This window comes from Hylobates moloch, unplaced genomic scaffold, assembly GCF_009828535.3.
Source record: "Hylobates moloch isolate HMO894 unplaced genomic scaffold, HMol_V3 SCAFFOLD_22, whole genome shotgun sequence".
Classification (NCBI taxonomy): domain Eukaryota; kingdom Metazoa; phylum Chordata; class Mammalia; order Primates; family Hylobatidae; genus Hylobates; species Hylobates moloch.
Window position 1 is genome coordinate 7,776,853 of NW_026652297.1, and position 18,673 is coordinate 7,795,525.

The 18,673-nt window shown below is 34.6% G+C and overlaps 1 protein-coding gene across 9 annotated transcripts in view; it reads right to left on the reverse strand.

Moving 5' to 3' along the window:
* TRPC1 (transient receptor potential cation channel subfamily C member 1) overlaps positions 1-18,673 on the reverse strand; it is a 99,060-nt gene that overhangs the window by 27,357 nt on the left and 53,030 nt on the right. For all 9 annotated transcript variants that reach the window (XR_009211572.1, XR_009211573.1, XR_009211571.1 and 6 more), the window contains 4 exons: positions 18,305-18,500; positions 14,319-14,655; positions 8,269-8,408; positions 6,471-6,614 (listed from right to left, as the gene is read on the reverse strand). Coding sequence is in view for 6 of the 9 variants with exons in the window: in XM_058433366.1 (XP_058289349.1) it covers positions 6,471-6,614; positions 8,269-8,408; positions 14,319-14,655; positions 18,305-18,500 (817 nt within the window). In the remaining 3 variants the exon portion in view is untranslated. The remainder of the gene's footprint in view (positions 1-6,470; positions 6,615-8,268; positions 8,409-14,318; positions 14,656-18,304; positions 18,501-18,673) is intronic.

The following is an 18,673-nucleotide window of genomic DNA, read 5'->3' on the forward strand; positions in this document are numbered from 1 at the left end:
TTAAAAAGTACTTGGCGGTTTAACTTGAGAAATATGAAAACTTGTGAAATGAAAAGAGAAAGGTAATTAAAATATTAATACTGAAATTTACATAGAGTTAATACTAGTACACACAGAGGAAAAAAATCCTTCTTGCTAATCAGAAAAAGGGAAATTAAAGCAAACTACTAAATTAGCATAACTTTAAAAAAGCACCAAATGCTATTAATGTAGTGAAACTATTTTTATACTGCTTGTATTGCAGAAAATTAACACACTATTGTAAAAAAATAGAAATACTGAGGGGTTAGGTGGATCATATCTTTTGATCTGTTAATACTATTTTTGGAGACTTACCCTTAGAAATAACAGAGGCAAAAAGCCTCATACACAGAGTACTATGCAGAACAACAAAAACAACCTAAATCCCTGATAAGGGAAAGGTTGCTATCATTAGGCTCATTAAATTACAAAAGTTGCTAACAAAAGAAAGCAATAATAATGACAACTTCTAGTCACTGTCTTTCCAAATCTCCCTCCAGAATAAAGCCGTAATTGTCTGTCCAAAAGTTCTATCTAAACAAGCCACCTAGGCTCAAAAACCTCCTTTGCACATGTGATACTAAAATTCCTGGCACAGAGACCTTCAGTGTCCAGCCCAGCCTGTCTTTTTCAGCCTCATCTCCCCAACTCCAATCCACGGTCCAACTATAAAGGATATGCTGTCTTCTCTAAGCACACCATGCTTTATGACTCCACGCTTCTGCGTGTTACTCTCCCTTTGTCCTTCGCCAGGCAGGCTTCTCATCCCTTCAAGGCTGAGATCAAATGCCATCTCCTCTAAGGAGCCTTCCTGACTCTCTCCAGCTACTTCCTCAGTCATGCTTCCAAAGTAACTTTGTTTGTGATTGCTAAAACAGTATTTTTGACTTCATACTAGTATTTATGTTATGTCTGTCTCCTCTAGCAGTCTTTAAGAGCAGGCACCATGTTTTAGTAAGCTCCAGAGCCTAGTGCATTAATTAAAATGTTGAATAATTCTTTACCACTTAGTTTCTTAATTAACTTAGTTAATTAACACCAACTCCTGGTTCTAACACTGTGTGAGCTGGGCCTTAGTTTCCTGATCTATACAAGGGATATGGTCAAATGCTGCATCAGACTCATCTGCATGTCATTTTCCAGCTTTAACTCAATCAATTTAATCAATATCTCTGAGGGCAGGACTTGAGAATCTAGGTTGAACATGCTCCCCAGGTGATTCTGCAGCCCCACCAGTTTGGGAACCTCTAGACTACATGACTCCTCGGTTTCTCTAACTCTAATATACACCAAAACGCAAAACACCTGAAACAGCTCTTTACTCGTTAGAAGCAGCACCAACATGCCACTTATATTATACAGGCTACTAAATTAAATCTGATAATTATCCAGTAAAACCAAATAATTCACTAGAAATAAAATACACACTCATGTCTCAAGTACTAAGCTTTCCAAGTTTTCTTGTATTATTTTTCAGGCCTGCCATAGTTAACTATAAAAGGAATGGAAAAAATGGACCTAAACATTTATGTAAAGCCCACCATGTGTCAAGTACTGTGGTATGCATCTTACATACACTGACCCATTTAATCCTCACAATAATGGATAAAGAAACTGAGGCTCACAGACACTAAACAGTAAGTGATGGAGCAAGATTTTGAACCAACCTGTCAAAACCCAAGGGTTTGTTCATTCATTTGTAATATTAGTAATTCTAATAATTAGACCAAACAGAAAAGCAAGACAGTTAGATACAAGCACTTTCAAGTACCATAAATGTTGAGGCCTAGGAATGCATGCATAGACCCTCAAGGGCTCCCCTCCTTTGGTCTGATTTGCTCATCACCACCACTCCAGAACTAATCCTTGCCAGAGACTTCTGCTTTGGGGCTCCTCCTCAGAGAAACCTAATCAGTGTATGTGGTGCCTTTAAACTGTTTACAATCACATGATATGGCAGATTTCCCTAGGAAACATTTCAACCTCTGGGAAAGAAATGCACCTCCTATCCTAAATGAAGTAGGAAGAGGAGGAACTTTAGGGAAGAAAAGGGATTAGTATTTGAGAAAATTGCCAAATAATTTATTCCCCTCCAAAAAAAAACAAAAACAAAAACCTTTTTTCCACTTAGTTTCTCTAGATGTGAGGCCTGAAAGCATGAGGTCAAAAACAGAAGCTGAAGTGGGAGACTTGTTGCTTTTGTAAGGACTTCTTATCATAGCACTGAAGAAAAGGTGGTGATGTTTTACAGTGCGAAGGGGAAGAAAAAAAGAGGAAGAGCAAACAGGCCCACTCGACTTTATGTCTGGGTCCTATCAAATATGACAATCATAATAAACCTTAGCTTTCTCTTTGGATAGATTTTGGATTTGACAGGCCCTTGGACAGCAGGAGTAAAACTCTTTGAAGGGTTGCTTTCTCTGAAGGCCTTGCCTCTTTCTCTTGTATCCTCCTCAATCCACTCCACCCTACACTTTAAATACCAGATTCAGTTAGAACCCTCTCATTACTTAGTACCAGTAACTGCCCTCAAAATACAAGCATACCTCATTTTATTACACTTAACTGTGTGGTGCTCCACAGATACTGTGTTGTTTGTGGCAACCTTGTTTTGAGTAAGTCTACGGGTGCCGTTTTTCCAACAGTATGTGCTACAGATGGGTAAGAATCAGGGACCCACGCAGCAGAGTCTTGGAGCAGGAGGAACTGATAATAATCACATCTTTTGTACTAAGGTACAAGAATAAAGACAGGAAGCATGTGGGACCTGAGAGAGGTCCCTACCCTGGGACCAGGTAAGGAAATAAGGAAAAAAGGAAATAAGGAAAAAAGGGTAGGGTGCTGTGTGGCCATGGGTTGTTCCTTCTGTCTAAATTATCCAACTGTCAATGTAAAAGGTTGTTTAATTCATTTGAAACATGTGACTTGAATAAATTTTTAAAAAACTGTAAATTATTAAAGCCTGCCCACAGAAGTTATACAATAAGAGTTAATGAGGGAATCATATTATTCTGTAGTATTATACAACCTGGGGGGCGATTTAGTATAGTGATTAAGACCACTGGCTCTGGAGCCGAACCACCTAGGCGGAATCCCAGTTCTGCTACTTACCAACCATGTGACCTTGCGCAAGTTACTTAATGTCTCTATGCCTCAGATTCTTCCTCTGTAAAATGGAAATAAAAGAGTCTGCCTCTTAGAATGGCTGTGAGGATTAAATGAGGTAATAAATGTGAATAAAGACTTTAGAACAGTATCTGGCACATAGTAAGGGCTCAATAAATGTCTGCTGTTATTACTATTATTACCACAATGATGTACAGATTCTATCTTCATGTCTTTTTTTCTTTAAAATATAAAGCATTACTGATTTATGCCCATCATGTTTCTTTTATCTGCTGAAGTGGATTAGCTGGCATCCTTCATAAAAGCAAAAGAAACAACAACAAAAAAGCCTATTTAGCTTTGTAGTTACCATTCCCTTTGGGTATATTTGTATTTTGTTCATTCTTCTGTTTAGATCCATATTCCCCTGTTATTGTAGTCCTTCCACCTGAAGGACTTCTATTAACGTTCCTTGTAGTGCTGGTCTCCGTGATGTATTCTATTAGCTTTTGTGTGTCCGGAAAAGTCTACATTTTACCTTCATTTTTGAATGATATTTTGCTAGGTAGAGAACTCCAGGTTGACAGTTGGTTTTTTTTTCTTTCAGTGCTTTACAAATGTCACTCCACTGCCTCCTTGCTTGCATTGTTTCTGACAAGAAATCTGTCATCTTTACCTTTCTTTCTCTGTATATGATGGCCTGCTATTCTCTGCTTGCTTTGAAGATTTTTTTCTTTATCACTGATTTTCAGCAGTGCTATACTGAATATCATGTCCCTTGGTGTGATTTTCCTCATGTTTCTTGTGTTTGCAGGTTTATTGAACTTCTTGGATCTGTGGGTTTATAGTTTTCTTCAAATTTGGAAAATGTCTGCTATTATTTTTTCAAAAATTGTTTTGGTCTCTCCTTTTTTCAGGGATTCCAATTACATTAGTATTAATATTAGGCCGCCCGAAGTTGTCCCAAAGTTCACAGATACTCTTTTCATTTTTAAAAATTCTTTCTTCTCCATTTTATTTTGAATAGTTTCTATTGTTACCTATTCGAGTTTACTAATGTGTTTTTCTACAATGTCTAATCTGTCATTAATCACATCCAGTGCATGTTTCAGGTCACAGTGAAAATTTCATCTCTGAAAGTTTAATTTGTGTTTTTTTTGTTTTTTACATCTTCCATGTCTCTACTAAACTTTAAACCTTTTGTACATATGGAACACAATAATAGTAACTGTTGAAGAGTCCTTATCTGATAATTGTAACATCTGTGTTGCTTTTGGATAGGTTTTGATGAACACATTTAAGTTACTTGGAAAAAATTTAATCCTTTCACATCTTGCTTTTAATATTTGTTCGTTGAAACCAGAGCAGTGTGTAGGCTAGAGGTAACTATTGAGGCAAGACCCTTCTGAGTATTCTCCCCAATGATCAATGTGTTAAACAGGCATTCTCCTCTGTGTGAGCTCTAAGTACCGTTTCCGCTAATCCCGTCGGATGAGATGGTTCTTTCCCTGCCCCAGGTAGTGTCCTCACATGCATATGCTAATCAGTACTCTGCTGAATACTCAAGGGAGACAACTGCAGATCTCCAGAATTTTCTTTCTGTGCTGCTGTGTCCTCTCCAGTACCCTTCCTGCAAACTCTAGTCTTTTGGGTCTCACTAGCCTCTCATATCGGTCTCCTAAATCCAGAATTCTGCCAGGCTCTGACTGCACTGACCCACTCTGCACAATAGCCTAAAAATTCTCACAAAGCAGTAAGCTGGAGTGATCTTTGTTTCTTGTTTCTTAGAGATCACTGTTGTTTATTGCCTGATATCTAGTTTCTTATAAGCTGTTGTTTCATATATTTTGTTTTTTCCTTTTTGATTGCTTTAGATAGAAGGGTAAATCCCATCCTTATTACTCCATGTTGACTGGAAACAGAAGTCAGAAATTGACTCTTCATTCCTAAACAATATTATACTTCTCCTTTTTAACCCTTTATAGGAGTCCATAAAGAAATTTCCAGTATAGAAACCCAGTTCTGTCATCCATTTTCAGTTAAAAAAAAAAAAATCAATGTGCATGTAAAAACACTGTAGACTCTTGATTAAAGCATTCATAGATGATATTAGTGGCAAAAATAAATCAAAAGGACAGATAGTTTAAGCCAGTGTTTCTATGGCTTACTGTGTTTTGGAAAAATACAGAGACTTGCACATATTTCATGAAAAACAGGTATGAGGTTAAATGACTTTAGGTAATGATGATTTGAACAAGGTTAAACAAATTTCTTCCTCAGAGGCTTTAATGTGATAACATACACTGTTAATTCCCAAGAGGTATACAGTATGCAGTGTGTCCCAAACTTAACTTAATTCAGAGCATCTCACAGGACTTGGTTAAGAGAGCCACACTTCAGGAGACACTGTTGCTGGATGACAGCACAAGCCTAATCAAATCAGGTTTTTCCTATATATTTTATTTTCATATCCCTGTTTGGAGAAGGTAATTATGCCTTTTATTTAAAATATCGCCTTTAAAAATATGAGACAATCTAAATTGTTAGTAAATTTTGACTTAAGGAAAAATGAATATTGTTCAGATTTTCAGAAATAAGCTATAGTATTACATAGAGCTAGCTGAGTTGACCCCACCTTCTGAAAACAACCAGTTACTAAATTCTGTGGGGTAAATGCAACCAATTATGAGTCTTTCTTTGGTGCAAAGAGACTGAGAATTTAGTCTTGAACTCTCGTACATAATAATCATACTACTTTGGACAAATCAAATCTCATCTCAAAAGCTCAATTTCTTTAACTATAAAGTATTATAAAATATAAAGCTGAACTACATAGCCTCTGTAAATTTTTTAGCTCTAAGTATGCTACTTTCCAACTTATTACATTTAATATTTATTAAACAAAAGTGTAAATATTCTTTTAAATATAGCTTATTCAAAAATCATCAAATATGATTATTTGTGTTTGCACAGGTCCTCCTTTATACTTATAACCTAAAATATTTCAAACTTTAAATGTGAGATTCATTTTGATAAAAAGCAGATTTTTATGTTACTCTACTGTCTGAAGTGTAATTATATTTTAAACATATCTATGTCTATGGAGTGGGGGGAGGAGGCTAATGGACCACAGCGTAATTAACTTGGAATACCTGAAAGCAAAGGATTATCACTGAGCCAGAAGCAAAGTAGATAAACATGCTGTGTCCTTCTAATTGCTACTTATTCTCAAAAGCAAAGTTTAGCTTTAATATCATGAGAGAACAGTATTCCAGTGGACAAGTAGAAAGATGTAACAATAATGACATCTAACAAATGTTCTTTAAGAAATTTTAATTATTTACCTGTAATGGACCCAAGATAGAGCTGGTTGTATACATAAAAAAGAGACGAAGATAACTTAGAACATTTGCAAATGCAAAAAGCCCTTCTGCCACCAGTGTAGGATGGAATGCATCCCAATCCTTCCGATCAGCAAAATCATGAAACTAAGGTTAGGAAGAAAAAGCCAAAGGTAAATAAGCTCTCTCAATTTAGGAAAATAAAAGCAAATATTCTGACTGTTGAAAGAAAGCCATTTTAATTTTGTCTTCTTATAGGGGATCTCCACTTATGTTTTATAGGGTTTTTTTAAATAGAAATAATATTTTAATGAAATAAAAGATTATTATGTATGTGAGGCATTATCACTCTATATGAAGAGGTTTTTCCAGAAACTCTTAAATTCTAGAAAATTAAAAAAATTTTTAAATGATCATTAAGCTCTTTATTAATGAAATGTTGGCTAGTTTTCTTAAATTCCACAACACAAACGTTAAGTACATGTGCTGTCAATTAATTCCCTATCATATTACATTAACCTACTCCTTTGACTTGGAATTCAGAGTTTTTTTCCCCCCTTTTAAATACAAAATAAAAAAGAGGGCATTATTGTACCTAGACATAGTGGTCAAATGTCCCCATTGCCTGGGATAGTTTAAGATGCTGTACCAGTTGTCCTGGCATAATTATTAATAGCACTCCCTTTCACTCTCAAAATGTTCTGATTTGGATAAAAAATTATATGGGTACTCCACTTATAGAACTAAAGAGATCAATCTGAAAAAGCAATGTCTCTCAATCCCTTTATCAAACCATTTATCTATATATGACCAATTTTTATTTTCTTAGTAATTTCACACTCTAGACACTGAATGTACCTAACATATTCCATACTACTGATCAATTAAATAGAATTTTTTAATAAAGTAAAATGATGTAAAATAATGAGCTTGCCTTTTCAATAATCTATAAACTAATAAAAAACAGAGAATATTATATATTTTAGTTCCTTGAATGTGACACCCCAGAAGAATTCTAAACTCAGGGTTTAAACAAAGATAGTTAACACACAATTTATTACCCTTTCTGGGCTTGGGGGAGCTTAAATTTTGATGAAAGTAAAATTGTAAGTTATCTATACGGGTAGATTCTTGTCAAATTCTAAATAAAAATATATAGTTATTAGAAAAAATAATAATATTTACATCACTTTTAAAGTGATTTTACACTTTCAAATGTGTAAAATATTACATAACCAATTTCATTCATTATGAAATGGAATGGAAACTTTTTCTGGCAGATATAAAGATATCTAAAACTAATAATTTTAAGTTACTTTGTTCTCATTTTAAGTATATACAGGTTAATAAGCTAAGAACCTAGGTCAGATATAAGGAATTGGCATGTAGTAGAAAGAAAATGCCTAGACAGAGCAGGATTTAAATCCAGTCTTGGTTTCTTATTGTGTGGTTTTGGACAAGTTGTTTAATATTTTTAGGCTTCATTTTTCTTAATTGCAAAATGGGAATAAGGAAATAAGGACTTCAGTCTCAAAGAATCCCAGTGTAGATAAAAAGAGATAAAGTATACCAAATGTCAACTATGGTCCCTATTATATAATAAATAACCATAATGTAAAGGTAAGTAACACCCTGTAAACTACTGGAAAAATAGGAAACTATGCGCACACAGATAGGCTTAAAATGAAAACACACCAGACACTGATCTGGCTCAATGTAACTCTGAGTTACATAGCTAAATATCTTAGCTATTTCCAAAATAAACTTAATTTGTGCCTTCAATGACATAGTAAATAGTCACCTTGTTGTGAGCAACCACTTTGAGGGCAAAGGTTGCCAAATAAAGAGAATTCATGACAAAACTGAGTTGATTACGAGATTCTTCTAAAAAGTCTTCCAACCCTTCGTACCAGAGTCTTTTAATGTCTGACCAAATCATCCCTGAGAAAAGGAAGAAAAAAATCAGATAACACTTTCTTAATTCAATAATAAACTAAATAATACTTTAAGACTCAAAATATTAAATAAATAATCCTTGGGCCACCTATAGCCTTATTCAAAAGAAAACAAAAACAAAAACATTTTAGTGAAAAGTTCTTAAAATCTGAAAGAAAATAACCTTAACTTTCATATGACTTGAAGAAAATAACCTTAAGTTTCATCTTTGGATGTGGAACAAACGTAAGAAACCAAATAAATTGATGCCAAACACACATGGGCACAAACACACACACACGGATACATACACATGGATGCATACACAGGGATACATACATACACGGAGACACACACGGATACACACATGGACATGCACACACACACATACACACACCCCCACGCAAGGGGCTCAGTCCCTGATCCTTTTCTTTTCTCTACCTATACTTACTACTTTAATAAATCTCACCCAATCTAATGGCTTTAAATATCCATCTACATGGCAAAGGCTCTCAAGTTTATATATTTAAGTTCAAATCTTTTACTTCTACAAATTTAAGTAAACCTAGTACCAGGTTTCAGCCTGTTTTGTTCTGTGAGTGCAAATGTCAAAAAAATGCAAAACCACTGCTGCTGATTGTGCATAGTGGGCATTGCACCCTCCCTTAAATCCCATTTTACTCAGAATCAAAACCAGTCTTTACAAAGGCCTGCAAGGCTCCAAATTACCTATGCTCTCTGACCTCATCTCCTATTAATCTTTCCTTGTACTATTCTAGTCACGCTGGCCTCCTTGCTTCCTTGCTGTTCTTTGAACACATGACTCCTGCCTTTAGGGCCTTTATACTGGCTCTTCCTTCTGGCTGGACCCTCCTCACCCAGAGATCCATTTGACTAACTACCTCACTTTTTCATGTCTTTGCTCATTACTCTTCCTGACTACCCTATTTAAAATTGCAAACTCTTTGCAACTTTAAAATTGTCCCCCACTCCCAATTCTCCTAACTTTGCTTTTACCTTTCTTTTGTAGTACTTATCTGTTTTCTAACACTGAATATAATTTACTTATTAGGTCTATTATTAATTGATTATCTTTCCCCCACTTTGGGTAAGCTCTTCAAGGGTAAGAATCTTTGTTTTATTTATCGATGGTTCCAAATGTCCTGAAAAGTACCTGATAACAAACAAGGTGCTAAAAAATATTGCTAAATGAATAAATATACAAAAATAAAAACCAAAGCAAACAAACAGAAAAACTTTCCCTTTTTTGGCCAGAAGCTCCTCTATAACTATATATTTTTAGGAGTACCAGACTTCAGTAACATAATTCAGGATCATGTTATGGTACATTCCTTCATTAAGTCATTTTTGGGGAGAATACAGAGTAACAAAAGAATAGAGTGCTGTAGCATCACACATGGGTGGAGATCAAATTAGGCCAATCAGAATCATTCTCCGGCTTATCAGTAGGCAAAATAATTCCCCTGGGAAACACAAGAAACATTCTTGCAGATCTTTTTTCAAAACATCTTAATTACGCAGTACCCATATTTTATACAGAAAAAAAGTGCTTAAAACATTTGCAGATTTGACAGGAAAAACATTTTTAACAATTCCACCTCAGTATGTTTTTACTCAAAATGAATAGACGAAAACTGTCTAAAAATGTTAAATGAAATAGTCTAGCAGGTAACATTTTATTAACTCAAATATTGTTTTATTTGGGGAAGGAGTAGGGATGAAAGCTTTCTGATATTTCTCTTGTTCAACCTTCACCTACCACTCAGCGCTGTGGAGCAGAAACATATTAAACAAATCCTCCATGACCATACTTTCTTGAAAACTCAAAATTATTGTCTAATCCTGATGTGTGCAAATCCTTATTTATGAAACATCTTCAAACAAAAACCCTTATATTTAAACTTTAGATACACTCCTGTTAATATTAAAACATCAAACTAAGAAAGATGTTTACAGAAATGTGTTTATTTCTGTGAAATGCAATATTTTACCTAAAAGAAACTCTTAACAAAAACTTAACAACATGAATTGGAGAAAACTGTTGATCAAAAAAGACAGACATGAAAGTACAGTGAAGACCAACTGGTTAGTTTCCCACCTCCTCTGCAATACCCCCACAAAAATGAAGCTAGTACACTTGATGTACTGCATGTTTCCAAGCTGGATCAAAAAGAACAAAGTAAGTTGAAACTAATCCAAGCAATGCAAACACTACATAACCAACATTCTGTATTTTAGGGTCTTTTTTTTTTAGAATTAATGTTAATAATAACATTAGAAGGCAGCAATCCCAGCCATCCTGGGATTTCTCAAGGGCTTGATCTTAGGTCCTCTCTTTTTCTCAATTTATCTTTCTCCTTGTGTCTCACCTATGCCTATAGTTTCATATACCACCTATTTTCAGATATTCATACCTTTCTAACTCAAGCTCCAGACCAACTGTCTGCTTGACATCCCTTTTAAATATCTCAAAGGCTTTTCAAACTCAACATATCCAAAACTGTACTCAGGATCTACCCCTCAACACACAAATCCCCAAGCCTAGTACTTTTCCAAAAGACCAATATTGCTTAATAATCTCCCTTTCCTTCACCTCTCATATACTATGTATTTCGATGTCCTACTGGCCTTACAGTATAAATATCTCTGAAGTCTGTTCCCTTCTTTCTTTCTCTATCACAATCACCCTAAGTCCAAGGTGCCATCAGCTCTCATCTGGATTAGTGCAACAGCCTTGATATTGGTCTCCCTCCATCTACTCCTGCCATAGCACTATCCTCCCAGCTCATCCTCCACACTGTAGATAGAATGATCTTTTCGAAAGGCAAAACTGATCATGTCACCTGCCTACTTCAGGTAGGCAATGGTTTCCCCTTGTTCTTAATATAAAGTCAAAATTATTACTTAACCTGACCTACAAGGCCATGCATGGTCTGATACAATATGTTTCTATAGCTTCATCTTGAATCAAGCTCTCCTGGTTCTCCCTGCTCCAGTAATGTTAGCCTTTACTCAGACCCTTCTTTGTACCATTCTCTCTCTTGCCACTGAACTTCTGAATGTGCTTTTATCTCAGCCTAGTTTCCTCTCCCAATTCTCTCAGTTGACATCTATTTATCTTTTAGATCTTAGCTCACTTATTACTTCCTCAAAGTGTCTTTCCCAACCTCCCTGACTAGGGCAAATGCCCCTATAATATGCTTACTCTCCTAACACTATGACCTTTAACCAATAGCACTTAATCCATTTTTGATTTTTCATTTATCTGTATGATTCTCAAGTCAAGTTTTTGATGGTTTTATTTGGCTTTTATTAGATCATAAGCTCCATGAGTGTATGGGCCATATCTGCTTTTGCCTGTGCTTAGACAAAGTAGGTATATGATATTTAAAAAATACATTTCTATAATAGCCATTCTATTATGTTTAATAGCAAAAATTAAGTAAAAGGATACCATTAATATTCTGTGCATTCCTCAACAAATTATTCTTTTTACCTACCTTGCTTTTTATAACCTAACCCTACTTTTTTCTGAAAAGCTAATGAAAGCAAACAAAACAAATATACAAAAATTGGTCATGATGAGTTAAAAAGTCACTGTGTTCATTGCTTGAAATAGTAAGTTGAACCAAGCAATGCAAGCAAGCAAAATACTCCTTCATGCTCACTTAGAGCAGGTTTGGATCTATATACTGAAAAAACAGCCCAGAGTGACCTACATAAAAGGCTTAAGAAGACTTCCTTGGCAAGGCTTATTCAGATCAAACTGTTTCAAAGCAGAAGCTGTGCTGAGGAAAGTAAGATACTTGCAGGAATTTTACTGGCTTAATGCACATGCATTCTTCTAGTGAGGTAGAATATGGTTAGAAAATTAATTGTATTATGTGTGTAAGGGGGTACTCGTGTATATACATGTAATATCATTGAAAACAGCATCATATAAAAGGGAAGAGCCATAGTTTTACCATTATTATGAAAATCGGGGACAGCAGTAATATTTACGCTATTCAAAGAGTGGTATGACTATTTTAGTTCAGTGAGTTTTTACTCATTGCTAAGACATATAAACTTTAATTTGATTCTTATACAGACTGGGGAAAACTGAATCTAACAAAACACAGAAAATATTCTTTTACTATTACTTAAACAATAGGTTATAGATAAATGTTATAAAATTTCATCTGTTTAAGACTAAGGAATATATAACAATCAGAAATAGTTTAAATGAATATAGGGAAAGTGCTCCTTAGCGATTCTCTTCAAACTAATGTGTAAAGTACTCCCAGGAATTTTTTAACTACTCAACTAGCAATACAAACATATTTCACATTGAAAGAGTCCCACAATCCAATATAAAACCATATATGGTAAAGTTTAAATTATTTCCTAAAAGATTAAATTTTGGATAAGAGCAAAACTACAGGAAATAAAAATATTAACAAGAAGGAATTATTTAATTCTCTTTAACCTAGAGTTTAGATGTATATTATTTTTACTTTATCTACCTAATTTTAAACATTAATGCATCATAGATTAAATACTGTTAAAAGCAAAACTCTAATTACAATCTAGTTACCTGAAATTAAATGATTTTCAAATAAACATTCTAAAATATAAAAAGTATTTGTATAGATAAAGAACTAAAATTGAACATTGTGAAATAACTTATCAAAGTATTACATAATTGAAACAATCAGGAATGTATTAATCAAAAGATAAATACAATCAATACTTTGTGCCATAGATAAGACTAAATTTTATTACCCTTTTACTCTATAGCAAATAGTAGATGGACAGACGGGAAGTGCTGAGGTTAAAAACAAGGTAAAAGATACAGAGGGAAATAAAGAAAATATCTTTAAAATACCATAAACAGATAATGTGATTCTACCTCAACTCTCCACACGCACCCCGACACACAGAGGGCAAGATGAGTATACAGTGTAATACTTATAAAAATAATTTTCAGAAATAAAATGTCTTATACTTTTTAAAAAAACTATCATTTCTAAAGAGATCTGGCTATCACTACAAAGAAATGATTTATGGAATGAGTCACCAGGGACTCCTTTAAATCTAAATTTAAATAATGTTTCCAAAATAGAGATAAAGCAAGATATATCTGCAAAAGTTCATAGGTTCTAGGCCGGGCATGGTGGCTCATGCCTGTAATCCCAGCACTTTGGGAGGCTGAGGCAGGGGGATCACGAGGTCAGGAGTTCGAGACCAGCCTGGCCAACGTAGTGAAACCCCATCTCTACTAAAAATACAAAAATTAGCCAGGTGTGGTGGCATGCACCTGTAATCCCAGCTACTGGGAGGCTAAGGCAGGAGAATCGTTTGAACCTGGGAGGCAGAGGTTGCAGTGAGCCAAGACTACGCCGTTGCACTCCAGCCTGGGCGACAGAGCGAGACTCTGTCTCAAACAAAACAAAATAAAATAAAAACCAAAAAGATCATAGGTTCTTAAAAGGAAAACTAATGTTATAAATGAAATAGAATCGTTAACTTTTAAAATGCAGAACAGTGCAAAATAGATTGTTTCAAAATACCTAAGAAAACTTCTTATTCTTACACCAAAAAAGGATTCATGTGTTAAAGGTGATTTTCTGTTTTACAATCATGAATAACCGTAGAGTTTGAGAATAAATAATTTTAAAATTCCATGTATTTAAGAAATATTAAACGAGATATGCTTCCTTATCATCAAGTTCAGGAACATTTATCTTTACAGACGTGTTAGTTAAGTCTTCAGTGATCATGGAAGGGTTCAAATTTTTGTGGTGTGAACAGTGTAAAATTGCAAATTGAACCCAATATTCACAATGCCATCAAGCAAGAAAGAATTAGTGGGCTAAATAAAGACAAAACCTTTCAAACTAACTTGATACTTACCAATAATCCACAGTATAAGAAGATAGTCTATTCTTTCAAGGGCTGGCCCCATTGTGTTTTTCTTATCCTCATTGTAGACAAGAGAGTATAGATTAAGCAACAGCAGGAATGTGAAATATGATGCTCCATGAATGATAAATTTCATAAAAGGTGTATGAATGATTCTGCCAAACTGAGATTTGGGAGCTATCAAATAACAAAGTGACAAAACTGGCCAAAAGATGCCTACTGTCAAAACAGTCATTATCTTCTTACAGGTGGGCTTGCGTCGGTAACCTGACATCTGTCCAAACCAAACAGTGTTCAGGAACTGCTGGCAGTTAGACTGGGAGACAAACTGAAAAGGACATACACACACATTAAAAAGAAAAAAAGTAAAAGGAAACCTTTAAATACTGATTGGTTGATACTACTGAATAAGAGTTTAAAAATCAATTCTATACATTCAACATAGTTTTTTTCCCCTTTTTCTAACAAGTAATAAAAGCATGTAGAGGTTAAGAAGATAGACTATGGAGCCAGATTACCTAGATTCAAATCTGGGCTCTGCTACTTGGTAAATGACCTTTACCAAGTTTTTAAATTTCTCTAAGCCTCAACTTCCCCATCTGTAAAATGGGAACAATAATAGTATCTACTAATAAAGTTGTGAAGATTAAAGGTAAAGCCCTTAGAATAGTGCCCGGTTCATAGCATGCACTCTATAAGTATTAACTATTATTATTAGCTTACTTAGCCATTTTGTCATGTTTAATATATAAAAACTCTTATAATAATATTTATGAAATTTCAAAGTTAGCATGTACAATCCATAGAAAAAGATACCACTAACTAATGTTGGACATCTTCAGTCTAGAGAAACTATTGATTTTAGTTACAAGAAGCCAAGAAGTCAAGATAGCAAAAACAATAAAAAGCTAAATATTAGACCTATTCTTGCTCCAAGAAAGCAATGCGGATTTCTTAAAAGGTATTAAAGACACTCTTAAGCCTGATTAAAACTGAATTTCATGTAAGAAGAAAAGGAAAAATATTCCCAAATATGAGAAAAATTTTAGTTCAGGTACAGAAACTAATTTACCAACGTCTACAAATCTTCTTAGTTGACAAATTTCATAGGCAATATTTTTCCAATATAATGCTCATGTTGTGAAGTATAACTTAAGGGTCCTGATAATTCTATATATACTCATGTGATCAGGTTTGAAATTATTATAAAATGATATTATTCAGGTAATCCACAATAATATTTGGTCAACCTTCTGTTTTAAAATGATTTATCTCAAAACAGAATTTGTAGAATTAACACTGTAGTAAAAAAAGAATTGGACAGAGTTTTGTTGTTTATTGTGCTTTCAAGAAAATTTCTAATATACTATACAGTTGGCCCTCTGTATCTGTGGGTCCTGCATCTGTGGATTAAACCAACCATGGATCAACAATATTTGGAAGAAAAAATCCACAAAGTTCCAAATAAGCAAAACTTGAATATTCTTCACAGCAAGTACTATGCTGAATCCACATGAATGAAATGATGTGTAGGCACTGTATTAGGTGTTATAAGTAATTGAAAGATACTTTAAAGTATATGGGAAGATGTATGTTATATGCAAATACTTATTTTTGGCAATTAAATCTTACTTCATTCTTTACTCTTCTGCTCAGATTCCAATGTTCTTGGGAAATCTTAATTTGTCCTTCAAGGTGAAATGCCTGGGAGAGAAACAGCTTTTCCTCTCACCAATGACCAGGTTTAGTAAATCTCAAATTTAGTAGTTTCACCTTTCCTCCAAATATCAAAGCAATCTCAGGACTGATAACTGTCCTTGCTATCCCTCTATACAATGATGATTTAATTCACAGTAATGTTATCTATGTATTTGGAATAAAAAGTTTAACTAGAAATGTTCTAAGTCTGCAGTGAAAGATGGACACGCTTTCTTCCCATCATCAAGAGGTGGGGAAGGGGGAGGTCAAAATTTCCTACTCTTCAATTCAACAGGCTTGTGATTGATTTAACTAGCAGATTCTAACAGAGGTGATGCTATGTGACTTCTGAAGGTAGGTCCTAAAAGGCCATGCATCTTCCACCTTGCTCACTGGAACACCTACTCTTGGAGCCATGAACTGCCAAGTAAAAAGCCACTCTGAAGCCACCATGCTGTGAGGAAGCCCAGGCTACACATGGAGGTCACATGTATGCACCCCAGCCAGCCCGCAGAGGCTTCTCAGACCACATCCTCAAAGTCTGCCCACTGTGATGGCCTTGGTTCCTGTTGTGAGTTCTGAGGAGCCCCACCTTCTGTGGACTCACCCATCTGAGCACCCTGTTCCTGAGGCCCAGCTGCTGCTCAGACACCAGACATGTGAGTGGAGAAGCTTCCAGCTGATTATAGCCCTGTCATTTATCTCCAGATGAGTTCCCAGACATGGAGAAGCAGAGAAAAATCATGATTGCCATGCCCTTTCCTAATGCCTGACCCAAGAATCCAAGAGCATAATACAGTGATTATGAAATTATTATAAAATAACTATGAAGTGTTTTATGCCACTAAGTTTCAGGGTAGTTTGCTATTCAAGATTGATAACCTAGACAAAGCTTACCAACTATTTGAGAAAATATCTTCCCCATTGATCGTATTTAGAAATCTAGTTTTAAAAACTACTTTACATTTTCATTCATCTTTAAAATAGCAAAATATCTTCCTTTCAACTAACAAACATTACTATTACTTCTTGTCTTTTCTTTCATCTTCTTTAGAACGGTACATTTGGTTCCATTTTGACTTCACTCTGTGAGTCCTTCAGGGATATAGCTATCATTAGAAAATTACCTCTTAAGACTTTTTTTCCTAACCGGGATAATTTTAGTTCTTTACGCCTTTCTTTGAGGTTCTTTTTTTAAATCACTTTAATTGATTTTATAACTTGTAATCCCCTTATTCTATCATTTTCTAGGACTTCATGTCCCTTTTAGGTTGTGGAACACAGAAGCAAATATATTAACCAGTAAACATCCTCCATCAATTCCTCCATCAATTTCCTAATAGCTTTGTGAGGCTCAAATTTTTAACCAAGGTAAGAAAAAATTCTGCCCTTAGCACCAAAGGTCCTGTATCTGGCCTTCTATCATTATATATTTCAGGCCCTATTTTTGTAATAATATAAATTTGATAAGCAAGTTTTATTTAAACATCTATGTTAATAATGAAAAGTCTTAGAAGTAATACCTAATAAATACCATTTACCAACATCCCATACTATCAATTAGATATTATTATTATCTACATATGAATATCACTGTTTAGTTAATTATCTCAAAAATGAAATTTAAAATGCATATTTTCCTGATTCAAGTTCCTGGATCATGTGTCTATGTATGCATGGGGAGTGGAAATGGGCATTTCTCTTAATAGAAAGGGATGATGCCAGAAAAGTCAGATTCAACCTAGTTATAATATCATGTACCTCTCCACTATTGAGTTTCACAATGAATTATAAATAAGAGGAATCAGGAAATATAATATCTCATACTTTATTTTTAAATAGAAATCGCTATTACTATAGAAGGGGCTACTTATAACCAGATCAATGAAAACCAACCTGTGACAGACAAAACACAAGATGGAAACTTCACTATAAAGTTTGTACCTACTACAAAGGATCTTACCTGTGTAGCAACTATTTAGCAAAAACATTAAATCAACATCCATGTTATAATCAATATTACTAAAAATAATAAAAACTACCATTTATTGCATACTTGCTTAATGCTAATACTTACTGTGCTAAACCCTTTTAGTATATATTCTTAATTAATTATTAAAACAAAAGCTCAGACAGATTCAATAACTATCCCAAGACACACAATTTTTAGGAAGCAGAACTAGGATCTCAACCCAGATGAGCTGCTCCAAAGCCCTTGCCCTGAGCCATTAGACTACTGTAGAGACAATAATTTAAATATATTACAGAAAGCCTCATACCTCTTTTTGGTTATATTTGATAGCAAGTTTTAGACGACTTAAATTCATTCTTTCTTCTAATAATCCCCGTTTGTCAAGAGGCTCGTCACTAGATGTATGGTTTAGAATAACTTCCAATTCACGGGAATTCCGGGCTTGCGCGAGTAAATCCTTAGCAAACATTTTACATTGCCGGGCTAGTTCCTCATAATCATTCCTACAAAATGCAGCATTCTGTTATCAGAAACGTCATTTCCATCTTCTAATTAAGCTATATTCACTAAAAACGTTCTTACTCAGCAACATTTTAATTCTGACAGTGTTACACAAAATCTGAAGTCATTTTCTGTGGATAATCAAAGGAAACTACTGGTGCACGAATTTTCCACA